The 26,952-nt window shown below is 45.5% G+C and overlaps 1 protein-coding gene across 4 annotated transcripts in view; it reads right to left on the reverse strand.

The window, feature by feature from the left end:
* Positions 1 to 26,952, reverse strand: part of DENND2A (DENN domain containing 2A) — a 56,789-nt gene that overhangs the window by 20,534 nt on the left and 9,303 nt on the right. The window contains exons 1-10 of one of the 4 annotated variants that reach the window (XM_085228626.1): positions 20,675 to 20,827; positions 16,683 to 16,781; positions 14,106 to 15,317; positions 12,453 to 12,580; positions 9,158 to 9,279; positions 6,019 to 6,216; positions 4,769 to 4,862; positions 3,552 to 3,602; positions 870 to 1,057; positions 41 to 150 (exon numbers count right to left, since the gene is read on the reverse strand). In XM_085228626.1, coding sequence (XP_085084752.1) covers positions 41 to 150; positions 870 to 1,057; positions 3,552 to 3,602; positions 4,769 to 4,862; positions 6,019 to 6,216; positions 9,158 to 9,279; positions 12,453 to 12,580; positions 14,106 to 15,317; positions 16,683 to 16,753 — 2,174 coding nt within the window. In that variant the 5' untranslated portion in view covers positions 16,754 to 16,781; positions 20,675 to 20,827. Of the gene's footprint in view, positions 1 to 40; positions 151 to 869; positions 1,058 to 3,551; positions 3,603 to 4,768; positions 4,863 to 6,018; positions 6,217 to 9,157; positions 9,280 to 12,452; positions 12,581 to 14,105; positions 15,318 to 16,682; positions 16,782 to 16,859; positions 16,885 to 20,674; positions 20,828 to 26,952 lie in introns of those variants that run through there. The other 3 variants (XM_085228635.1, XM_085228619.1, XM_085228612.1) reach the window with 3 other exon arrangements.

Below are 26,952 nucleotides of genomic sequence, written 5' to 3' on the forward strand. Positions count from 1 at the left end.
CATTTCTCATGAATCAGAATATAAAGTACAGTACTTTTACCTGGCAAACTGATGGATGGGGGCCCAGTCCTTCGCATCGGGAAAGCAAAACTGGGGAATAGCTTTCAACTGATCTTCTGCCTCACGCATGAATTTGAACGAGCGCTCAAGCTAGTTGAGAACAGAGAGAAGGAATGTTTCCAATTAGTCATGTGGGGATGGAATGACTTCAAATATTTTTCCTGTGACAAATGAAGAGGTGATGACAGAGGCTAAGCTTCTGCCTGGAAGATATTAAAATTTCTGTGATTCTGGCTCACCTAATCTTTAGATATCTTAAAGTCACTCTGTACCCTCAATTCCACCAAGTTCTGTGTCTGCAGCACCTTCCCCTGCTCAACTGTGACTTCATTCTGGGACACATGTTCCAGCAAGGGACCAGATACATGAAGTCTAGGGAAACTCTGGGTACATCATCTTTACAAACATGCTGTCACACTGGCTCTCTGTTTCTCTTATTTCTCATTCCATATTTTCAGCTAGACTACTGGCAAAATATGTGCCTTCCCTTTAAGAAGGGATCTTCTCCCAAGTGTCATTCTTCCTTAAAGAAAAAAATAAAATGAGGAGAAAGTAATAGCTACATAAAAGTCATAGCCAAAAGCAGCAAAAGATCTGACTCAGCAGCTTTTTCAACTGCATGTTGAATGCCATGACAATTCTCAAGAGGTTACTGCAGCCCCTCTACCTTCCATGTTACTGAACAGTGCCATAGCAGAGGGGTTACTAATTCAACATGTGGCCAACAGAAATGCTGTGGCTTCTCCAGCTATGCGGTGCACCATGCACTCTGAGACACGCTACCCAGAGCTTCCTGAGAGGCACCACACCTTCAAAGGGAACTGCTGGGTAACCTCAGGGACGTAGGCAGCTCCAGCCTGCTTCTTGTGCAGTGACACCACGACGAAGTACTCAAACAGCTGCCTCTCTTGATACTCAATCAAGTCCCGTTCCAAGGTTTGATACCGTGGCGTTTGCTTCAGGCGAGATTTCACATGGACAAGGCGCTGGCTGTGAGCTATGACAAGGAAGAGCAGAGATTGTCATTTTGTCTAGTGCTTTGCACAGAGCACCAACAGTACTTTGCAGAGACTTAAAACTGCTTCACTGCGTTTATTTTGTTAGTGGCTGAGCAAGAGGAGGGAACCTTGCGGAAGATGCCCTATGAATACTGGCAGAGATGGGGACATAATCTTGTTAGTACTATCACACAGAAGATCTTTGGCAGCAGAAGTATTTCACAGACAGTTTTACAGCTGCAGACAACCCAAACTGAGATCTACATAGGAAACAGTATAACAGTAATACCTGGGCACTCCTCCTCACACTCATGTATGCACTGTCTGAAGGCAACATAGTCAGGTGGCTGATCACCTTTGCTCAGAAAGCCCTGGAGGTATTGAAGGCCACGCTGGATGTGGCTCTGGGCAGCCTGGTCTGGTGGTTGGTGACCTGCACATAGCAGGGGGGTTGAAACTAGATGATCTTTGAGGTTCTTTTCAAGCCAGGCCATTCTATGATTCTGATATGATTCTATGAAAACTGTGGGTAGCAACCTCCACGGTACTTGGATCAGGCTACGGCTATGGCTTCCCTGGCTCAGCAATGCTTGGGACTCCCAGGTTTGGTAACATGGGCTGGGCTGCAAGCCAACAGCAAAAACAAGGGAAGTGCAAATGAAAAGGGTTGGCTCATCTCTGCCTGATCTCTCAGGACCGCATTTCTACAAGTTCTCCCAAGAGAATGGGAAAACAAGAGAAGCAGCCAAGCAAGCTGTAACTGCAACACATCTGAGCTGTGGGACAATAAACATTCCAGCATAGAAAGTAATGAAAAGCTGCCTGCTGAGAAGAGACCAGATGAGATTCCCTAAGACTATCCCCCTGCTTCATTTTACAGTTGCATCCAAATTAAATCTCCGTGAGTCTCCTTTAGTCTTACTACAAAAGAAAGAATTAACTACAAGCAGAGGCTCCAGCACATTCTCACAAATGTGCTTTTTGCTAATGTGGGTGGTAAAGCAACATTTTTGACAGAAACAACGACCACAGGGATACCGCAGAAACTCCACATACACAGGACATCTGCTTGGGAGATAGAGCTTTCTGGGAGATGGAATATATTCAGTCCAGACTACTGACCTTTTGTCTGGTAAAGCTGTGCCGCTCATGGACTATTCCAGACAATACAACTCAAAGCAATCTTGAGGTGCCTCTTAAATCAGAGAGTGACACAGTCCCTGGACAGTTATAGCACTGGAAAGATGGCTCGGACTCCTTTCTCTCATCAGCTATTATGCGATTTGCTGTAAGGCCGTAACTCTTCAAAAGCTTTCAGAAGTGGTCTCTGTTTTACCAGAGACTTCAAAACAAGAACTGCCACAACAATGCTGAGTGCTTCTAAAAAGCTCACTTAAGCTCTGCATTGTTTATATTCTGTGCAACCTACTAAAGATACCGGGATTGTACTGCTGTCATCATGGCAGAGCTTGTCTTTAAATGTTTTTCCTTCCCAAGGGTCGGTACTTATGGCTCTGATGTGCAGTCTCACAACTGCTGCCTGATGATTTACTGGGTCTCAGCTGACGTACAAGGACTTAGTAAGCAGTGATAACTGGCTGGTGTGTTTGGTCTGTTAAGCACGGCCTACAAATTTGAAAAGAAAGGAGTGGTGATCACAGCCAAGCCCAACCCTCTCAGACTGAGGTTTCTGTTCTAATAAACTGAAAGAGGGGAAGGATGAGCACTCTTAAGCACATGACGCTACAGCTGACACGGAGTGGGAACTGCTGCTTATCCCTCTTTTCAGCTTAAGAACTGACCTGTTACCTCAATGAGGTGTAAATCAAGAAACTTTGGATTCTGAATGAAATTCAGTTTTGCATTCCAACTCCATCAAGATTTTTAATTTGCTTTACAAATTCCCAAGAGAATGTAATGCTACCAGCACGTTACAAGGCTAATTATAGTGCAAGAAGATTCAAAAGCATTATGGAGACCAGTATACAATATACAAGCTCTACTGCAGTGAAACAAGGAAAGCAGCACTTAACCCTAATTTAGCCAATGCAGAAGAGTTTTCTTATAGCAATAAATCACATAGTGCAATTCCACTTTCGTAGCCAGACTGGCCAGTTGGTTTTCTTCCTTAATCAATTTGCAGTGTGGCTACTGAACACCCTGTCCCACTGCCATACTGCCTCTGTCAGCTTGTTCTCATGTTGGTGCCTGTGCACTTAGAAAAACCTCATTTTATTTCCACAGCATATAAACCATCTCCTATGACAGTGCAAAGAGCTTTGAAGCAAACTGGAACAGACATTTATTCTAGACTCCTACAGCCCTTTACCCTCGTGTTTTCTCCTGCAGTTTTCAGATCTTTGTTCTCTTACTGTGTTTTGAGTAGAAAGAAGCTCTTTCTCCAAAGCCAGAACACAGAGGAAAGATCTTGACCCAAGAATGCATAGGAGAGCTTATGAGGAGTCATTTGTTCTCTTCACACATTTCCCTTACCTTTCAGCTTCTCTTCAGTATCACTGTCTGATTCACTATTTTCATCTGTAACTAGGAAATAAGAAAGGGGAAGACAAAGTAAGTGAAGCCTATTTGTAACAGTGCATTTCCTATCACTGACATGAGAAAGCTAGATCTAACAACCTCAGGGGGAAGACAGCACAAATCTCAAGTGCCTCTAACTTTTCAGGGACACATATATCCATGCTGAACTCACCACCCTCAGTATTTTCCCATTCATTCATTTGGGGAACCAAAAAAAAATGCAACAAAATCCATTTTGCACAGCCATTAGAGTTACATAAAGAATAAAATGCCAGAACAGTCTTTCCATCCATGTTTGTATAAGCATGACACAAGGGCAAAACACTGATTAATATGCAGTAGCATGTGGGATAAAGGGTAGGAACAAATGAATGGAAAGACCAGTCTGGGATGCTTCCCTTGAAGGTTCACCTAAACACACCCACTCATCCAGTTTATAAATAGAACAGGATAAGCAGTAACAAGTAATCGTGGGAAAGAAACCAAGTTGTAGGCCATCTTTTACTAGAAATTAAGGTGTTAAAAAAAAAATACTGTGTTGGAACGATGTAATTTAAAGTTTTGCAGAGATTAGATGTTTAAAAATAATTGCTTTGGAGTACCTGAACACTTGTGGTGAGCTGCTGACTGACAGTGAGAGGCTGAAAATCTCAGTCTTGAGATAATGGAGATGGTTCTACGGTCCACAGTCTAGAAACCCTGATTCCCAACTGAGTCTATTTATTTACTGGAATGCTGAAGAAAGCAGAACTGCTTCAAAATCCACTATCTTCTATTGGACAGTTCATTAAAGTGACACATTCCCGCAAAATATTTTGATCACAACAAATCAAGAGTCTTTGGACAGAAAACCCTTCTCCAAAGCTTATTGCCAGTTTCAGAAATAAACAGCAAGAAGTGGAAACATTTCTGGTATGACCTAGGAGGTCATCACATAAAGCCATGAAAAGAAAATGAAGCAGAAGAAAACAAAAGAGTGCCTTGTCATGAAAGGCCCCTGGGCAGCAGAACAATCTTTGTCTTTCCAAAAGAAGGGGTGGAAGTCCCAACACAGCGTCAGGCCAGACTGGAAGAAGCATTAAAAAAACATCACATGACACATCAAGTCAGCCTAAACTCTATGGCAAGTTCTTAAAAAGTCTTAAATATGCAAAGATTCAAAGTTCCTTTACCTTTTCCTGAATTGCTCTCTGTAGACTGAGATAGTCTCTTGACACGTTTCTTTCCCCTCCGTGCCTCATAAATGGCATTGATTTTCAACACAAGCTGCTCATCAAAAACACAAACAAAACAAAACAAAAAGGTTATATTCCTTCCCAGGCAAGAAAGAATGTTAGAATTTCAGGAAAAGTGTTTCATTTCCCAGTCCTCGCTGTACAGTAACAATTCACTAGATGCCCCAGAATCAGTGGTTATCAGCATCTGCCTTGCACAGTAACCTACAGAGTAACTGTGTTCTGCCTGATATAGGAACAGCACAGTTGTGCTGGCATAGCAGGATGAGAGCAAACATCTTTACGCTCTGAGTTAAAAAGGTATCTGCTGATCCACACACACCTGGTCAAGTGATCAATCCAAATTTTTAAACACAAGGCAGGATAATCTGATGTAGAAGTGTTGCTCCATCCAGCTGCCCAGCTCAAGCCTCAGGTTGGTCTTGCCATTGACACAGTAAAATCTCACTTCTGAACTTGCCCTCCAAGTCTGCTCAGGGGCAGTGCCCAGTAAATACACAACATAGCTTTCCCTTCAGTTGACACAAGTGTGTGTGCAAACCCACTGACAGTTCAAGCATTTGCACACAGTCTGGGAATAATTTCTGAAGAGCTGAGGTACTCCAAGAGGGCACTCAAAAATCATATATGCAAATATGGATACAGATCTGGCAATCAGGAAACAAATAGGATAAACAAACATGTCCCTTTTTCCCCCAAAATGAAAACTATGGGTTCAGGAAAAAAATCACCAGACATAGGCCCCGGTAGTCTCTGCTTGTCCTGCGAAGACTATGACATGCAACTTTGTTTTTATAACTGTGCTTTTGGAATATTCAAAAGATGGCCTGCTGCCAAGCCTCATTTAGATTGAATACAATTCCTGATAGTTCTGAAACAAAATCAAATCATGCTGTACCCAAAGACAAACTAGGAGATGTCATTCCAGAAAATGCCCTTCATCACAATCAAATGCCAGATTTTCACATATCTCATGATTTGGCAAGATGAAAAAATATATTCTTCAAAACTTGCAGAGATGTTTGTACGCTTTCCCCTTCAGGCAGAAAGGGAGTTAAACACAAGTCAAGTCAACTGCAAGGACAATGGCTGTAATGCAGGGATATCACACTGGAAACTGAAGAAAACTTTCATACTTGCATTCCATCTTGAAGAAACTAGTAAAAGAGAGAAAGACCAAGATTTACCTTGGGAATCTTCCTTCTCCTCTTGCCATTCTGAGGATCTCCCAAGGAGAAGAAGGTGTCATCTGGACTGCTGGGAGTTGAGGGAGGGCTGATTTTGGATGGTGACCCGGTTCCATCACGGCTCAGTTTCCTTATGTCTGGCAGTTTGAAACTCCGCCGCTCTGAGTTTTGTCGAAAAAAAGTGGGCTTGGAAAGCAACTGGAAAGGGAAGAGGAGGAATGACTGAACACAGCACTTCATGTACTTTTGCTTCATTGCTAACAATGTCACAGTAGTAAATCCACTGGGGAGTCCACACCACTCAGTTGGTAAAATAGCCTAATTTCTGAGAAAGCTCACAGATTCCTGCACACACAAGGAATTCATCCAGCTGCTAGGCTAGGCCATGACTATCTGGACAGCAATTTAACCATCCCATGTTCATTCCAGAACATAACACAGTCTCAGAGGCTGGTCAAGAAGCCTTACTCTAGTGTGCAATCCAGAGGCTGGTAAACAACCAGAAAGCCACAAGTACATGGGCTAAGGAGCAGAAGGTCAGGAGGAAGAGAGGAGTAGTGAGGCCAGATGAAAAGCATGGCCAGTGTGGCTGAATATCCTGTCTCTGTCAGGACAGAGAATTAAATATTTCAGAGGACAATGCAAGAAAAGTCCTGATGGACAATGAGGGAAATTGGTTTCCCCCTAATCCCAGCAGCAAGTTCAGTGGGAGCGTAACAGTAGATATTCCAGTACCAGACTGAAGTTTAAAGTCCCTGACCAAAAACAGCACAGAAAAGCAGAAAGCTCAGCTCCAGATAAAGGAGGACAAACTGCTTCTCACGAGAAAGAATGCTCAGTAAGAACTTTTTTTTGTCTTCTATTTCCCAGTGGTTATGGTAAGTTTAAGTCATGCTTTTTTCAGGCACTGTATATACCAAAGGTTACCTCAACATGGAACTGGGAAGTGAAAGTAAGAGGTATCTAAGCTTATTCTCATCAAGTCAGTCCAGCACTATCTGAGGTAGCACAATGGTCTGTCTACTTCAACAGATATACCCAGCAGACTTACTAGCTAGACTGACACATTCATTCAGGCTAGCTCAGGTGTCTCTGAATGGTTTGCAGAACACTCACAAAAAGGCATACCACCCACAGAGAAGTCACACATGAAAATGACTCTTGGAAGAATCTTTGCACTGAGCAATCTCATCCTGCTCTAGTGATATAAACCACTACTGAAATCTGTCCAGACTCCATCCTGGGCACGCTCTCCAGTGTGATTCATACTGCAGTTGCAAGCCAGATCATTGCCAAGAGAGCAGCAATACTTCTGCTCTGACTGATGCAAATCACAGCTTTGGGATGTCAAAGCATCACTGCAACATAATTACTTCCATTCAGTTCTTCAGTAACTGTCCTGCTGGGAAACATATTTAGGGTGAAAGACATTCCTGAGTAACACTGCAGCACCACTTACACAGTATGGGTGAGAAATAGGTACACAAGTGATTGCAAAGCTGTCTGACAGAAAATAACTTCATTCCAACACTCATGTACAGACTCATGTTGCTCTAGACCTAACTAGTACAACAAGAATGGATTCATAACTGCAGGGCAATTTTCATTTGGAAGCATTAAGTTATCAAGGAAAACTTCAGTTGCTGGCTAAGCTGGTTGGAAAAGAGGAGCACATCCAGAAGTGCTGCACTGACTTCTCAAAATGTTGGCTAACAAATAGCCAACAAATAGCCAATAATAGCTGCAACTTGGAGAGCACGAGAAAACCCTTCAGTCGGGGCTGAAGGGTTATATCCCTACTACCTGCAATGTACCCAGTTGTTGCCAACATTATTTCTGCCATCAGGCTGCCCCTTCTGTTCCAGGCATGGACAATCTAAATAGGGAACAGGAAGCACTCAATCCAGCTCAGGACTGGCCTCGATGAGCTCTGAGCATGATGTGCAGACTAACACTTTGCCTCTCCACTTGGTTTCACTGCCAAGGAGGAAAGTGGCATCTGTCTGTAAGCTGCGCTGCTAGCAGGGACATCTTTTTAGGATGGGCTCCCTAAGCCCAGGTCTAGTATTGCATTGGTTACCAGCAACCCTTCCCATCAAGCAGAGATCAAAAGTGGCATCCCAAAGGAAAGGTCTGCAGAGATATCTTGGCATCAGCACGAACAGACTCATACTGTCCACAGATACAGAGCCAGGACAACCACAGGGCTTGATTACCCAAGCACTAAAACACCCTCTGTGAAGGAGGAAAGGAGGAGCTTTTCTGCACTAGATTCTTCTCCCATCGTTTAGTATCTGGAACAAATTTACTACTGAACTTTTGTCCCAGTACAGGTAGGCAAAAACACAGCAGCTCATTTTCACTCCCATCCCTGCCAATGTAGCCCTTCTGCCAGTGAGGTCGAACACTCACTAGAAAAGATATTGGGATTTTTCTTTGGATTCAGAGATAATTCCCAAATCCAAACAATCTCATGATATGAACATGCCCATTTCTGGATTCCCATTTTGTATCTGTTGCTCCTATACTCATTTGTCCCGAGGAAAGTAGAGATCTCAGTTCACTGTCACTCGGAATTCATTAAAGATCTGGAGGCAGGTTCCCAGTGGTGAGGGACTGAAGTCACAAGCTGTCACTGCTGAACTCTTTGCATACACGAACTGTTGCTCTTTTCTAGCTATACAGTTGCAAAAATCACTCAGAGGACAGTGACACAGAAAAAAATTTCTGGGGACACACGTTTGTATACAAATTGGATTGAGAAGAGGATTTCTTCCCATCCTTTTATCACATCAGTCTTGGATTGCAGCTGTGTAAAATTCCAGTGTAACAACAAATAATTCAGTCCTTTTCAGGCCAATTGCTCCTTAGTGCATGGCAGATGCAAAGTACCAGGGGAAGGAGCCCAGGTGTGAAAAAAAATGAAAGCCAAGAAAACATTTGTGCAAAGGAATGTTTCTACTTTGCTAAAGGGCAACACATCCTTTTCTATTACATCATACTCTTATCAGTGGTAAAGACAAAAAGGAAGCGAATCCTACTATAAAAGTCAGAGGCAAGACTCCACCATCCCACACAGAAACAAGATTTCACCCAAAGACCTCTGGAGCAAGAGAGGTGGCCATCTTAAACAAAGTACCTTAGTGGGAGTCCCAGGTACTGAAGAAGTGGGGGATGCTGGGAAGGTCAGGACACATTTCTTCCCCAAACAGCGGCTGTTGGTCTCAATGTCTTCATAAGGGTTTTCCTTAGATGGTGGATCTGCAGTAAAAAGCCACAAACAAGAGACTGTAAGTGCAGAAAATCCTTGAGGTTTGCCATAAAAATCTGTTTGGGGATCTGCTGGACTTCTCCCACCTCCCACATCAGACATAAAGACCTGTTCTCAAGCATTCCTGCCATTGCTTCATTCTCTCCACAGTCCCAGAAGTCCAGCTGCTCACTGGACAGTGTCCAAACCCTGACACTGATGTATTCAGCCATAGGAACATATCACAGAAACTACAGATGGAAAAGATGCAGCAAGTCCTCAAGTTCATTTCCTTCTCTTCAGAGGATCTGTGAGTTTCTCATGCACAGTGGTCCATAATTATATTTCCATCTTTCCAGTCTTCTGCTTAAAATTATTTCTGAATGAAACTGTCAGCCAAAAGCTAGCATAACAGTCCCCTTTCCATTTGAACCCCACATTTAGAGAGACCTCTGGTCATCATTTAATGGAGCCAGCACTGTTCTTGGACTGACTGTCGCAGCATGGACGACTGGCACACAATACAGGCTTTTGAACACATTTGCCATTCACGAATGCCTCAGTTCCCACAAACCCCACTGTAGAAAGAGGAAAGGATTCACCTAATCCAGGCCATCCAAAGCCAAGATGCTCTCTCTCTAAAAAGAGAGAAAAAGAAAAGGAGGGAAGAAAAAGGCCATTTGAAGTAAGATCTGGTCCATTCTTATATGAGAGCCTCTCAAAAACTTAAGCTTGAATGACCACTCAGAGGTGTCCCGTCCTTGAGGTATGTGACCAGTTTGAGTTTTAAATACCCAAGATTAAATATAATGAACTTCTTACACCCCAATCTTCAGCAGTGTGGAAAACACTAACATAAGCATCTTCAAAGAAAAGTACACCATTCTGAAAAAGCAGGTTGTGCTATGTTCAACTGAGCATCCTAAAAAAACAATGACGAAGTCTCAGTCCAAGCACCTTCGAGTGCAGGCAACTGGTTATGAGACTTCTCTTTCCATCAGCACCTTTTCATGACATCCCAGTGGACAGCTGGGCAAAGCAACTGCCTTTCTGTTGCATTCGTGTAATGCTTGACTGAGAGCTAAGACTGGAGGCCAGAGACACTGCAGGCATCTGGGAGCAAGAGCTGTGGATGGCTCCAGGATCTGTCAATTTGGTGTGCTCCAACCTGATTGCCCTGCCAGGAAGGGAGTGCAACTGAAGTCTTCAGACAAGGACAGAAACCCAAGCCTTTTCAACACTGACTTCTGCCTGTTGTTTAGGGATACTTCCACTGTAGTGACGGGCCTGAATTCACCAAGAAGGAAAAGGTAAACCTGTGCGATGCTGGCAAAGTAAGTCTGTGCTAACATTCTTTCTGCATAAATGCCCCAGTCCCTGGAAGTGGTTCCACCTTCTAAATCCAATGACACACTTCACAGCTGAGGATGTATTTCAGCAGACACATGTTGGGTGGACTGGAGAAAGAAGAATGAGGTTGTGTCCTGCTGCCAACCTCATCCTCAAACTGCTTGCCAGCATGTCCAGTTTTGCCTCTTTTTGACACATAAATCTCGATATTCATCTGCCCAGTACAGCTTCCAGTATTCCACCTAAGCAATGGCAAACAGGTAAAAAGATGCATATGAAAAGAATCTGTGTGACTTTCTGGAAAGGGCAACAGATCTCCCACCAGCAGCTGAACCCTCCCCAAGTCATGCAGATGTCTACGGGGTGTGCATGTGTGCTTCTATGCCCCATGGATGCACGCAGTTAACACAGAATCATAGAATCATCCGAGTTGAAAGGGACATTTTAAGGTCATCTAGTTCAAATGCCCTGCAATAAACAGGGACACCTACAGCTAGATCAGGGTGCTCAGAGCCCTGTCTAGTCTGACCTTGAGTGTTTCCAAGGATGGGGCATCCACCACCTCTCTGGGCTACCAGGAGTCCCCATTACTCCTCCACCGGTGTGGTTTTCACGTTTTGTTTATATTCTGTGGACTGTGCCCACCCGTAGTCTTGTGAAGAACAAAACTGGCTTTTTTGAAGTTGCCCCGTCCATCTCTTTTCCCAAGCTCCCATGGTAAGAGCAACCAGGATTGCAGGAACCAATTAAAGATCATTGACTTTGGGCAAAGCCTAAATATGCAGTAATAAAACAAACAAAAACAAAACAAAACAAATCATGCCCCATTAGCTGACAATTGTCTGTAACTTTGTTTTCTTCTAATCTTTGCAACTGAACGCAGGAGGGGAGAGGAATTTCAGCCTGGTATTGAAGTTCTCTGCAAGCTTGGGGCACATGGGTGTGCTTGTGTTTGGATGGATGGATTTGCATACACAGCCACTCGGTAATGCTATCCTTGTTATTCCAGCTGACAAGGTGACAGCTACATAGTGATTTCTGAGACCTCCCACCACGCCCCAAAACACACACATGAAAAAAAATTACCAGCTGTTCAGACATCCCCTGGATCTTTGGCCCTCAAATAGAGGGAAGATAAAGACAAATGGCTACTTAGCTTCACAAAAGAGCTTTCCATTTGGCATCACCCTTTCTGCAAACAGTCCCAAAGGAACAGCATTTCTTTCAGAGATCCTTCTAATCAAATATGATGAGATTTTATTAGTATCAAAATAATAATGTCCTGATTGCTCCTGCAAAAGTGCAGCTGCCTCCCATGCTGAACAGCACAGACCACCTCTGTAGGTAACAGCTGCATGATCAGAACTGATGCAGCTACTCTATTCCTACTCTGCTAAACTCAGCCAAGAGCCTTACACAACCCAGCCTACAGCTACAAAAACTTACGAAGGCTTTTTCAAGAGGGATGCTTCTATTCTATGTTCAGAGATCTACCATGATGTTCGTTGGTGACGAACTCACAACAAAGCACAAACCAGAGGTGTGAGAGCTTGTCCATGGGATGCAAAGAAGATAGAGGACAGACACCAGCAAAAACTAAAAGCTGGTCCCCACATGCCTCAGGTTCATCTTTGAAGCCAATGAATTTTGAAACATTTGGTCCGTTTTTCTTATAACTATGCCAGTAAATCGTGTAAACTATGATCTGCGTAAATCTGTTTTGCATGTGGGTAACAAACAAACTTCAATCAGCACCACCAACGCGGGGCTGTCCACCAGTCCTCTGTGTTATTCAGTGCTCGCAGTCAAATCCCTCCCTGGCCAAAGCTCCTACCCAGTATGTCTTCATAGACGTTCTCCTCCGATAAAGTGCGTGTGAGGGCCAGCTTGGTCTGCGCGTACCAATCCACCCTTCCATTCTCTGATGACGACTGCAGCAAGTCTTCAAACTCGTATGACTTCCTGCACGTTGATGGGAGAGGAAAGGAACAAAGAGGAGAGTGATGCAGCTTTTACAGTCAAATCAAAGCATTTTGTAATTCACTCACAATACTACATAGAACCATTAGGCCATGACAGGCCTGACACAGGAGTTTCCACTCTCACCAGTAGTAAGGAGTTCCCAAAATCAGGTCTCTCAGTAGTACAGGACAGCAGTACTCAAGTGTTGAGTGCTAAAAAGGATAAAAACTAACAAGTCCTCCACTGACAAACCTGGAGAGTTTCAGTTTCCCTCCAGCAGTCAAACCAGGAATTCTGATGTGACATTTCATGCAGCTGTGTGTTCTATTCTCCTTGCCTCAAAAATGTGCTACAATCATGAGGGTAGAGATGAAAGACAAGAAAGCGTTCCAGGAAAATACATATACAGTAGATTCAGTTAGAAGAACAAGTTTACTATTAACAGTGAAAATGTTGTGGAAGAGTCTAGAGATTATCATCTCAGAGCTGCTTCCAGATCAGCTGTATTAATTTTACAATCACAGTTTTTGCTAAAAACAAAACAAAACACACAAAAATAACACAACCCCCTCAATCTTGGGCTTGAAGGCTAAGCAACGTAATGCAGTGACCTTAAAGCCCAATCTACCATGACATATCTCTTCAAAATTACCCCACAAAGTTATGCTGACTGTTCAGAGTTCTCAGAGATACCTTAGAATCACAGAATCCTTAGAGTTGGAAGGGATTTTAAATGCCATCTAGTCCAACTTCCCTGCAATGAACACTACAACTAGGTCAGGTTGCTCAGAGCTCCTCCAGCCTGACCTTGAGTGTCTCCAAGGACAGAGCTTCCACCACCTCTCTAGGCAACCTGTTCTAGTGCTTCATAACCCTTATTGTGAAAACGTCTTCCTTAAATGCAATCTAAACCTCCCCTTTTAATTTGAGACCATTTCTCCTTGCCTCAACACAGAAGCTCCTGATAAAGAGTCTGACTCCTTCTTTCCTGTAGCCCCCCTTCAGATACTGCAAGGCCACTCTCCAGTGTCCTTGGAGCCTTCTCTTTTCCATGCTGAACTCCAGCTTTCTCAGCCTGTCCTTGTAGGAGAGGTGTTCCATTCCCTGGACCATTTTTGTGTTCCTCCTCTGGATGTACTCCACAGATCTATGTCTCTCCTGTACAGAAGATTCCATACCTGGACACAACAATCTCACCAGTGCAGAGAAAAGGGACAGGATCACCTCCCTCGCCCTGCTAGCCACATTGCTTTTGAAGCAGCCCAGGATATGGCTGTTTTTTTTGGGCTGCAAGGGCACGTTGCTGGCTCATATCCAGCTCGCCACCCACCAGTACCCCCAAGTTCTTTTTGGCAGGGCTGTGCTCCATCTTTACATGACTTAGTGCAGATCATGGCAAGCAAGGCTCTCATTTACTGGGGATTACATGTGACCAAGGAAGATGCAGCTCTTCCAATGAGATATGGGAAGTGGGGGAGTACTCCACCACTAAGACCAACATCTTTGTGAAACACAGCCCAATTACCTGTGGTCAGCGTTGTTCTTGTGCTTCCCGCTCCAAAGCCTCCTGCTGACAGCTGATGGAGGAGGAGAGGAGGGGAGAGGAGGGGGAGGAATGGATGGCAGAGGGGGCAAGTTTCTTTTATTCCTAGCTGCTGGCACCCAGTCCTCTTCCCCCTCATGTTTGAAAGTCCGCCGGGGCTTTGGCAGTGGGTTGATGAAAGGTTTCTTCTCTGGCACCCCTGGTTCTGTGTACACATTTTCTGTAGTGCAGTCCTTGGATTTCACATGAGAAGTTCTTACCTCTTCTAGAGTCCCAAAAATTGGCTCGCTGATTTCAGAGTCCAAACGAAGAAGCCTTTTGTTGAGCTCAGTTCCACATATGCTCTCATGGCCCTCTGGAGCAGCGTGTCCTTGTGCTGCCTTCTCCTGCAAGCACTGTGGGGAGTAGTAAGTACCAGGCAACTGTGGCTGCAGCTCTGCTGAGCCATCCTTCAAAGCCTGCTCCAGCTTCTTGACCTGACTAAGAACCGAAAGATTCTCCTTCTGGACCTCCCACTTCCCACCTTTCACTTCTTTGCATTTTCCAAGGCTGGACTGCACTTCCTCATCCTTCTCTGTTTCCCCTTTCCGCTGTGCTCCCTGCCCCATGCCTTTCGGAGTTCCTGCCTTCCGCTCATTCTCTTTGCCTGCCCCTTTGCACTCCAGCTCCCAGTTCTTAAGTCTCTTGGTCTCCACTTTCCGAGACGTCAGTGCTTCTCCACTCGTCTTCTCAACTACACATGGTATCTTGTGCTCCTCTTTAGTTCCTTGCTCCTCCTCTCGACGAGGAGCAGACTGCATTTCCTTTTTCCCTTCCCACTCTGAAATTTTGTCCTTGATGCTGAAGGACTTATTCCTCAAGCCAATTTTTCCAGGTGTCCGTGTACTCTGAGTACCTCCTATCTGTTTCCTGATGATTCTACTGGTTTCTTTAACGTTCAGATCCACAGATGGGTCACTGATGATCATTTTGGGACTCAGCATGTTCTGCTGAAAGCAGTCTAGCCTTGGATCGAGCATCAAGTTCTCCAAGGCTCCCAGAGGGTTCTTCACCACGCAAGAAACTGGTTCAGCTTCAGGTGTTAAACTCAGGGTGACTGAGGCACCTTCAGAACATCTCTCACTTGAAGATCCACACAGAAGTCTTCCTAATTCCTTCACAGCCGCTGTACTGTTTTTATCTGCAAGTTTGATCCTATACACCGAAGAGAAGAAGAGAAGAGACATTCACTGCCATTGTTCACCCTTGGTTTAGTCAGTCAAACAACAGCAAAATCACTGCTGTTAGAGAAGACACCGTGTGGCAGAGACAACATTCCTCTAGATCCACCTCAGAGGGTCTGTCTGGATTCATTCAAATATTCCCAAGTGCACATTAATGTTCAAGCCATGCACTTCTATTACTACATTTCTACATCCCTACTATCCCAGGCTACATGTGGGATTGGGCTCCCACACACCCAGGCATGCTCCCTCAGTGCAGAGGATGTGATATAGCACCCAAGCACTAGGCTCAGCATTCTCAGAGCAAGGGATTCAACATTTGCGTTTGTTTGAGTACAAACCACATCAAAAAGTCCCTAATATCTTTAGCCTGGGGGACCTCCAAGTGCTTTTTTTTTCTTTTCAATACTGAGTTATTATATCAACACAGTAAAGTTCCAGCTGGACAGACAAATAGTTACTCCAACACAAAATACTTCTGAACTGAAGTACTTTCCAGTGCTTAGCAATGCTTGGGCTTGGAAAGGAATACCAGCACAACACAAGATAGTTAAAGAGATGCAAGCCCTTACCATGAGTCCCATTTAACCACAGTATCAACACTGAGATTCAACTCTGTAAATTGCTGTCAACCTAAATGTATCAATGCGCCTTTTCCAGAGCTTAAGCACTCTGTTTAGAACATCCACTTGGATACCCTGAGTGCTGGCAGGCCTTGTGCTTTGTCCTGGAGCTATGCAATGCTGGCAGCCATTGCAGGCTCGGTTGTAGTGCGAATTGAGTCTGGGATGGGTTTCTGAGCAGGAGAACCTGAGCCAGATGCTGTTCTTCCTTAGCCTCGCAGATATTTAACTCCCAGCTGTCTCAGTGACAACTTCATGCTTAGGGCAAGAACTGGCACTGTGAACATCACGGACCTTTCCCTGGGAGCAAGACTTGGCAATGACACTGGTGTCTGGACTGTGCACCAGAAACAAAGGGTGGACACCAGGAAAAGCCTGTTAGGGGTGGTGGCAGTAAGGCTTGTCTGAGGAGTCTCCATGCTGAAGATTTCAAGTGCAGCTGGGGTATCATCAACACAATGGTTCTGCCCTGGGGTAGAGCTCTTTTAGCACTGTACCTCTAGGACATCATACTGACAGGATGCTAAAACCATAACATGGCAACCTTGAGGTGGCAATGAAACCACCCGAGACATACAGGGGTGTGATCTAACATGTGAGTAGAGAAGGGTAGTGTTAAGCTGAAAGAATATTTTCTTCTTTTGGTTTTCTTTCTACTGGGGATAACAAACGAAAGCAAAGCAGCCCAGCACTGAAACCTGGAAAGCTCCTACCTCTCAGCAGACTTGCAGACACTGCTCTCAGACCTGCTGCTCACATCGGCCGCCTTGCTAGCTGTCATCATGTCAGCACACAGCTGGGCAGCAGCTCACCTGCAGACAGACACAAGGAAGAGCTGTCATTCTGTGCTCAGCTCTCCCCCCCTGCTGCAAACAAACACACACACATACATCTCTTCCTGAAGTCCAGGAGAATTAACAGGAGCAAAATGTGACAGCTCCCAGAGGATAGCCTCAGTTTCACCACCTGCAAAATGGGAAGAAGGGTGACAGCACCAGCCCTTAGAAGCCCAGGGAAGAGCTAACAAGTCTTCATAACAAGAACAATCTTAGACTCAGTATCAACTGCAGTACCGTGATTTGAATACGCAGCATGTTTTGTGAATGCTCTTATTATTGTGAAAATCTCAGAGGATTTAAGCTTTTTCTACTCACAGAACAAGAAAACAAAAATGATTTTAGCAAGAACTGTGCTCAGGCCACATGACGTAACCTCTTCCAGTTGTCACAACAACCCCTTCAGCATTTTATGACCAAGAGACACTGCACTGAAGCATGTAGTTATGTTGCAGTGTGCCCTCCGCTGGGCCATGACAGGCTGTTGGTCCCCTCTCTACCTCTCAGGGCAGGAAGGGGCTCGCCATCTCAGATATCATGCTTGGAAAATCTGTGGCTTCCCCAGTCTATCCACTCACCTGCTCTGCCTGATGCTACCCTGCCATGCCCAGCACCCGGCAGGAAGACTGAGTGTTTCAGGAAGTTTAGTCAGTTCTTGCAGCTTTTAAAAAAAGCATACCAACAACACTGAAGAACAAAAGAATCTCTCATTTCCACTGCTCGAGTATTTTGGGCAGAGAGAAAGAAAGAAAAAAATCAGTCTTGTTTGTTCCCAGTTTTCTCTCCCTCCCTTTATCCCGCACTGGCAGTGTTCCTAAGATGAGGAGTGAACTCTGGGTCAACTCAGTGTGTACACATTCAGGGCAGCTCATGGCTAACCATTTAGCAGACTCTCTTTCCCCAGACAATAAACCCCTTGGCTTCTCTTCCCCATTAGGAACTGGAACAAACACCCATTTCACTTCTAGACACAGAGCAGCCTTACAAAATAGTCAAGAAAATTTACCAGCCAGAGAAACAAAATCTATTCATGCATCCATTAACTGTTATGCATTGCGAATAATGGAAAACTAATGATCGCCCGTGTCTCTATCCAAAGGATGACTCACCCAGGCAACCAGAGCAGATTCCTGCAAAGCAGCAACTGAGGCTGCATAGCACCTGGCTTACAGCTTCCTTACAGTGCCCTGGTGCTGCACCACTGGGTCACTTATCAGTATGCCCAGGCACCGCCATTAGCAGTAAGAAACCTCCCAACAGCAGGCAGTGGACATACAGCCCCTCTCCAAGTTTTGCCTCAGAGATGACCTAGATCCAACCCCTCTGCTGCAGGCAGGATTGCCAGTTGCTACAACAAGCACTAGGTCAGGCTGCCCAGGGCCCCATCCAGCCTGGCCTTCAACGCCTCCTGAGACTGAGGCCAGGAGTCTCCTAAGCAACGAGGCATCAGATGCTGCAATATGAACACAACCACCAGGTATACATATCCAAACACCTTGGGAGATGTGAAAAAAAAAAATAAAAAATCAACTCTGGAACAAAAGAGCAGAAATGAGATACCTCCTGATTAGCTCAAAGGTCAGATAATTAGCATGAGGACACTCCCAAGTCCAAATGAGATGCAAAGGGGATGGGGCTGAGACTTTAGTTAATAAGGCTACCAGAACCAGCTTGCAGACCTGACCCATAGACACTCCCAAAGCCTGACGGCAGGAAACTGGGAGAGCAGTGATGGAAAATCACCTTCGGTGGGAAATGAAGGGTAGACCTCCTCTCCAGGTTTGGCTCCAATGGCCCCCTGAGCTAGCATGGCAGGCCACTGCAAAGGGAGCTCCTATTTCTCCTGCCTCCCATCTCTCTGCTCAGATTGATCATGCAGGCAGAGCTGATTTGCAGATGACCTAAGGAGAACTGACATACACCAAGCCGGTCCCTCCTGACCCACTGCTATTCTGCATGAACCGCATGCAAACTTTCTGCCATGCAATGCAAAGCACAGACCCACGGCAGCAACAGCCCAGAGCCATGCGCCCGGCATGTAGATCCCGTAGCAGCCAGGCCATAAAAGGGGAGAGAAGATGCCAAGATCCATTTGGAGAGCTCCATCACTGCAATTAGTTTGGTAATCCTCATTGTTTGGGGGAACAAAGCCGTCATCAGATACCGTCTCAAAATTAAACTGGGGAAGGAAGGGCAGGGGAGGAAGGAGGGAGCTCCCAAACCTGCTGGCGGGCTCTGGGAAGGATGTGAAGCTCCCAGCAGAAGCTTCTCCGCACAGCCGGCCTCATGTTTCCCAGGGCCATGTGATAGGGCTTCCTGCCACTGAGCAGAGCAAGACCTACCCCGACCTCTCTCTTCCAAACAGAGTTCCTGCCTGCTTTGTGTTTGCAAAGAGGCGTTTGTTTACTGATCTATCATTGGCATGCAGGAAGCAGCCTTAAAATGAGCTGTAATCATCTGTCTCCAGCAAGAGCTGTTAGACTTTCTGCTAATTTAAGTTTTCCTCCCCACCTCCGCCCCCAGATGCCTTCTTCCCCACTTCCAATCAAAAGGCAGTCAGGAGTGAGCCCATCTGGTGCAGAGCACTGGACACCATAATTCCAAAGCAACCGGGGAAGAAGAGGAAGCACTGACAGCGGGCATGTTGCTACCCTCAAAGGGCAGAGGGATCTTCCACTGGGATATGAGCTAAACTTCCTAGGAAGCACCCAATACCCTGCAGTTTGCCTCACCAGAAATGTATGCAGCCTACATGTGGGTCTCACACGTGGTCTTGTCTCCAGTAAGGTCAGGCAACGGTCATGGGGAGCTTTCCAGGCCTCCCTGTTTTGCTATTACCTTTATAGTGAAAGAAACAAGCATACTTCAGCAGGGCTTGTGGTTTGGGGAAGGGTATCACCCTTGCAATACGCTGCAGGCCACGTCTCAAGATCTCCTTTGCTCCAATTATACCACACCTCAGATAGAAATAGGATCCGAGCCTGTAGCTGGGATCGCAGCCACCACGGTGGTGCATGCAAACAATGAGGCTTCACATCTCCAGAAGCAACCCGCAGCTGGTCAAGCGCTCATCCAAGAGGAATAAAGCCATGCTGCGTTTAAAGCCCACGCACATTTTCTTCCCCTTGGTGCTCACTGAAATATCCTCTCCAGTTACTTTCACAACTTCTGCGTTCGAGCCAGTGAATTGCAGCAGCCAGATACAGCCTGCAAGCAACGCTCCCAACCCAGCGCTCTGCAGAACAAAGGATGCAACATACATGGAGGAACAATGTGACAACAATATACAATGTACATATGTAAAGAACAGGAAGGATGCCAAGAAGACAAAACACTAACAGGAAAATCGTGAGTAAGGCTACGCCATGAGTTAAAGCCTTGCACGCTCCCTCCCCCAGCTCTTACTCTGTTTGGAGCCTGTTTCCCTTTGGGGGAAGAGGCAAGCTTGGAAACGCGCTCTTGTGCACGAACACACACACGGGGCCACTGAGTGCACCCTGTGCATGGTGCCAGCACCAAGCAGCATCTCCAGGCTGTGCAGGGAGCCATGTGAAGTCCCCAGAAGCAGCTCGCCCTCTGCAAGGGACTGAAGGCACTTACAACAGGATTGTTGGTTCATCATACTCACAATGGGATCCTAACTGTGGGTTGCCAGGCTCAAGCCATTTATTTAAAAAAAAAAAAAAAAAAGCAAAAGAGAAAAAGTTGGATAAAGTTATGTAAACATAAACATGAAGACCCAATGACTGAGAAGTGATATACTCCTACAGTACATTGCAGAGGACATTTCAGAGCTGGATCCCACATAGTTTCCTATCCCTCTTGCCTCACTCTGTCCTAACTGTTCCCTTTGATCTATGATAACTTACCACAGTGCTTACAAGGGAGTCAGGAGAATCCCATGTGTATAAAACAAGCTATTTTCAAAATCCCCAAAGGATTTGTAGTACCACAGCCCTTCTTGTGCAGCACCCCCATGTCAGAGGGCCAGTGTTGCAGTTCAAGGAATGCAGAAGCTGGCAGGGTTGGCATTCAGCCTGCGCACAGAAAAGCAGTGTTATGGTATGTCCTTAATTTTATCATGCAATTCAACTGATTTTCTTCCCCCTCTAAGCCCACAAAACAAACTGCCTGCTTATACTGTCACTGACCTGGTTCAATAGATTGCTATGGTGAAAAGAACTGCCCTACTTCTCCTTCGCCCTGGACCCCTGCTCCTCCTTTGGCTGCCAGCAATGTGGTCTCACCCTTGTCCTTGACAAAGGATGTGTCTGATTAGATCTCATAGCTGTCACTGACTAAGAGTGCTCCCTCATATTCCTTCCATCACACTCCTCCTGCTTCCTTTGTACAAGCCCTGATGCTTGTAAAGCCATTGCTGGGCTAGTACAACTCACTGAACTGACAAAAAATGAAAGGTTCTCTGCTCAGGTAGTGACATAGTCACTTGTCATGAAAAATCAGATGAGCACTGAAGCACTGTCTGACGGCATGGTGAGCCTTGAGAAGGGCAGGCAAGGAGGTTCTCAGCCACTTTTCCTCATTCCCTGCCAAATAAAGCAAAGAATCCCTGCATGCACCAGTTCCACCACTGATTAACCTCTAGAACGGGCCCCTTCTGTGCCAAGTGAGGCTGCAGATGTGTCCATCCAACACCTGTGGCTAAGCTGGAGTGCCCAAGTGCTGTGGCCTACATGCATGGAAGACACCACAGGAACTGCTCAGACAACTGCAAATGTGCTCAGCTTCACATATATGGAAACTACGTTCAGAGACTGCAAGAAGTTTCAGCTTCAGGTTTGCTTGTTTTAAAGGCTAACTGAAACAAAACACTGAATTCGGACAGTATGGCATCAGAGTAGAACTGGCATGGAGTTACCAAAACGGTTCAGTGCTCTGGCCCACACAGATCTCTGCCACCTGACACAGTGGAAGAGCCAAGACAAGAGTCACTGCAGGAAGATGGCAGGACAGACACTGCTGGGATTTGTATGTATGTATCAGAAGCTTCAGGAATCATAGGCTCTATTCCAGGTTTGGAAGAAAGCAGCTATGGGGGTCATAGGCAGCCTGACCTAGTGGGGGTTGAAACTAGATGATCTTTAAGGTCCCTCACAATCCAAATCATTCCATGATTCTCTGATTCTGCCATTAAGCTCAGCTTGTATTTCAGAAGCCTACTCTGGTCTTCCCCTACTTTAGTTTTCTCATGTTCTCAACTAGGACCTTGTTCCTCACCATCATCCTTGTGTACTCAGCATCAGACTCTGCTCCCTAACTGTCCACTTGGACATACATGGTTAAACTCTCTGAGGTCACTTCTTGAGCCCCAGTTTCTGCTAATCTTATGCTCATCTCACTATCAGCAGTCTCTTTGCTCTTCTCCATCCCTCCTTATGCCCATGACTATTTCCCACTGTATATTCATGCGTGCAAAGCATAGCACGCATTTCTTTAGAAGCAGAATGATGGCACCTTTATGCCCAAGTCATTGCCTTTGACTGAGATTAAGGCTTTTTTCCTTCCTTTCTGATCCAGGCTTCAGCTTTCCTGGATACCAGCAAAATAAGTGGTTTCTACCTCTTTTCCATTATAGTGCCAGAGGGATAATTGACAGCACAGAAAAAACAAGTAACTGCCATTTCTACTTTACCATTTCTGGACTGAGATTTATAGGGAAGTCCTACTAAATCACAGCAATGTATTTTGTACCTCTGGTTAAGAGGCCAACTTTTGGCTCTGAAATGGAGATGTTATGTATCCATTACCATATGATTCCCAGGCTGAGATTTCATTATAGGATCACAGTTGCTGCTGCATTGGCACAAGGCTCTGCTCTGAAAGGAAGCTAACCCTCAGAGGGGAGGGAGCAGGAGCTGCTGTGGGTAATGTTGGTGGGTCACCTCAGGTCTCAAATGCATCCATAAGCTATATCCATAAGTTCTGTAATAAAGCATCCTTCTTCTGTAGTAAAGCAGCGGAACCCCTGACAAACTACTCTCACTTCCTACCCACTGTTTCTGTCCACCACCCCTTTGCTGAAGATTGTAGGTGATGCTCCACAGGGATATCACGGATATCACGAGTGTCACCTCTGTCTGGAAGGAGCTGGAAGGACGGCACTGGAGATTTCTGCTACCAAAAATAAAAAAAAATCTGCTGAACATGTAATCATCAGGGTTGGATAACAGCTTCAAGATCACCAAGTCCAATCATCAACACAACCCTGTGAGTCCCATCACTAAACCATGTCCTTCCATGCCACATGTGCAAACTGAAATCTTCTTCCCACAGAGCCTTGGAAATTTGAAGATGACAGAGTGGCAAAGGATGCATTCCTGATACAAACAGCATCAGATGCAAACACCTACAGATAGCACTTCTGTTAATAAGCACAAGATTAATCGTAGCAAAAGAAAATCCTGATGTATTCTAAATGCAGATAAAGTAATATATTTTCTTCCCTAGCTTCACTCTCTAAAACAGCTGAAACATTTGGGTTGCAAGCTTGAAAGCAATTCAGCCAGAGGCAAATACTCAGAAGGGAAACAGCAGATTGAAATGATACAATTGACCTAAAGGCAGAAATTGAAAACAGTCTTAGAATACGAATTGTGCTCTATTAAAGGTGGGGCTAGTTGCACCCTCTATTATTAAGCTTGTCCCACACTTCCCATTGTCTTATTTTCCCTTTGTTCCTCCCTTTAAACACATAACAAACAGAAGAAAAGCTCAAAGGCTCAGGGAATTCAACATCCCTCCAGTTTCCTGCAGACAACCACACCCTCAGCTGGAAACACAGCATTTCCAGAGGTAGCAGTAGGATGGGACAGGACCATGTCTAGCATGACAGCAACACTCCCTAATTCATAGATTTAGTTAAGCCTTGGATGTATAAATGGTAAATTATGTTATTTCTTCTGGTGGCAAGAATGGTTTCTATTGCTGCTTAGAGACATCTTTACTCCTACAGCAGGTTCCCTACACATGGAAAGGAAGAGATTAATCTGGCATTTAGCCCAGGGAGGTGGTGGAGTCACTGTCCCTGGAGATGTTCAAGAAACATGTAGATGTGGCTCTGAAGGACATGGTTAGGAGGCATGGTGGGGATGGGTTGGCACTTGGACTATATGATCTCAGTGGTCTTTTCCAACTTTATCAATGATTCCGTGATTGCCATTCTAGCTCCTAAAACTAATTCTAATTACAATGTTTAGTGGAATGACATGTTCCAAACTCAGCTTTCTGTAATAAAATCATAAACAAACAAACAAAAAAATCCGGATGGAGAAACCAAGACCCTGGGAGATGAAGGCAGGAGTAGAGGATGACTCTGCTGTGCCAGGTCTTGGCAATACAAGTCCACCTCTGTGCACTTCAGATTTCACATAAGAGCATCCGTGAAGACGGTGGAATCACTTTGCCCATTTCAAAGTGGGATAATCACAGAATCACAGAATGGTCTGAGCTTGAAAGTACCCTTAAAGGCCATCTAGTCCAACTCCCCTACAATGAACAGGGTCACCCATAGCTAGATCAGGGTGCTCAGAACCCCTCCAGTCTTATCTTCAGTGTCTCCAGGGATGGAGCATCCACCACATGTCTGGGCAACCTGTGCCAGTGCCTCACCATCTCCACTATAATTGTTTTTTTCTCATATCCAATCTAAATCTCGTCTTTTACTTCAAAACCATTTCCACTTGCTCTGTCACAACAGACCCTGCTAAACAGTCTGTCCCCTTCCTTCTTACAGCCTCCCTTTAGATAGTGAAAGGCCACTATCAGGTCTCCCCAAAACCTTCTCTTCTCCAGGCTGAACATATTTACTTTTGCTTTACATCCTCACAAAAGAAAATCCAATTACATTAAGCCAAGGTTGAATAAGACATTAGTGTGAATCCTGTGTTCCTGAAGCAAACGCAAGCTTGCTGATGACATCAGTGCAGCCAGCACTCCATACCTGTTTTCTTTGGCTTTGAAATGACCCACGTACGAGACGACCACAGTCAACATGGAATAAAGCAACAGAAATACGGACCAGATTTACATAAGCAAACATCTGCCAGCAGAAGAGCCCATCAGCCACAAGGACAGGCAGGATTCCTAAGAGATACAGTAGAAACATCTCCAACAAAGACCAAACTCTAGTGGCATAGCACATTTCTACCTGTGTAGCCAACTGGTGTAGCTTCTTTCATTCCTTTGATTGTAATGCTACAGATCTTACAAATACACCAGTCTTACTATGACAGTAAATCACTTCACTTCTAGTGTAAAAAGAACTGGAAAGAATTCAGTTATCGTTAAGCTTGTAAGAAACTCAAACATTTGACAGCTTAGGAAACAACCTGCCCCTAAAATAGAGCGTTCAGACCATGAACCACACTGGAATTAATTTTTAGTGCAGTGAGATAACCTCTGATATTTTAGCACAAACGAGATCCAAAGAGGTCCCTTCGAGGAGCAACTATGCAAAGAGTTTCCTGGCAAGAAGACAAATTGTCTCACATTGGGAAAGGAAATGAGAGCATTAAAATGAAGAACTCACAATTCTTCCAAAATAAGTTATCATTGGGAAAGATAAACCGAGTGTCGGCAAATCTCTCCTTCGGTGGCCTTCACCCTGCAGGATGCTGACTGCTTCCCTTCCCGAGGAGGGTCCAGCACACAGCTTCCTGCAGCGCCCATCACCCTGGCCTTGGCTCACCAGCTGTGTGCTCCAGCAGACCTCAGAGCTTCCCAAATCTGCAACCTGCCCACAGCTCTGCGACCTCTGAGCATCACCCTCCCAGCTCAGAGAGCTGCCTAGGGATTGTCTTTTGGTTCTGGAGACCCCACTTCCCCTCGCCTCCCTCCCGCATACCTAAGGCATTGCAAACGCAGATCTGCTCACTGCAGATCCCATTTCTTACTGAGACCTTCCAAGCGCAGCACAGCACACATCACCACACCACTCAGCCTTCCTTGCAGGGCCCAGGCCAGGTGTAGGGTAAGCTGCCAAAGCTGACCCATCACGAGGAGGAAATCTGCACAGCTTTAAAAAAAAAAAAAAAAAAGCATCCCCAAAACAACAACAACACAAAAAAACCCCTCACCAACCTCTTGCATTTATTTATCTTTCCAGGAAGAAAACCGCTCTCTGTGTATGTGTGTGCGTCAGGACAATAGGAAAAAAGACAGTGCAGTGGAGCTGCCAGGAAACAGTCAGCCATCTGCCTGCATGGAGAGCAGTTTTTCCTTTTCTTTTGTACCAAAAGGAATGTAGCCCAGAGCCGCCATCCCCATCCGCCTGCGCTAGGGAGGAAATCTGAGCGCCTGTTCCCTGCCAGGGAAAGGAAGCAGGGGGAGGGAGCTGGCCCCAGCCCTGTGCTTACGTGGGTCACTGCGCTCCTGGCCAATAAAAGGGGGAAAAGCCAACCCCAAATCCTGGGGGAGAACAGCTCTTCCTCCTCTGCCCTGCTGCTTTCTGTGTGGCTTGCTGCCCCCATAAGCACTCACTCCTTTCTCACCAATTGCAACAGGAGACACTGCCTAAGCACCTCTGGAAAACCAAGAAGACATCTGTCTGCACCTTCATGCACTGACATTTCTTGAGGACTCTTGCACTCAGTCGACACGTCTGTGCAGCTCAGTGCCAAGTTCAGCTGGCAGAGCTTGCTGCCATGGAGATGGCTGAGATAACAGGGCATGGTCCTGAAGAAGGCACTTCCAGAAGAGCCGTTCGTTTAGACACAGTCTAAAGGACTTGCTCATGCCCCAGCAGCTCAGCAGGGGGAGAGACTGACCCTGTGATGCACCTGAGCTTGTCCAAGTGGGAGCTGCGCTGCTGTCTACACGTCCCAAACTCTTTGAGACCCAGGTTCCCAGAGCCTGCAACGTCCTTCTAAACGCATTACCCCTTGTAATGCAAAGCTTGGTGTAGAACAGGTCATTACATGAAACCACATCCTTGGGTGCTTCTTTCTCATGATGGAAGAGAGACAACGTGCACAGCTGGAAATAAGACAGATCTGACCTAAGACAAGTGTTTTTTTTTCACCAGGAGGATCATAAAGCATGGAAACAGCACTGCAGCCTCCAACTCTGCAGTTTTCTGAAGACCCAACATGAGAAACCTACTCTGAACACAGAGCTGAACCCACTTTAG

Source organism: Meleagris gallopavo, chromosome 1, assembly GCF_905368555.1.
Source record: "Meleagris gallopavo chromosome 1, MGAL_WU_HG_1.1, whole genome shotgun sequence".
Classification (NCBI taxonomy): Eukaryota; Metazoa; Chordata; class Aves; order Galliformes; family Phasianidae; genus Meleagris; species Meleagris gallopavo.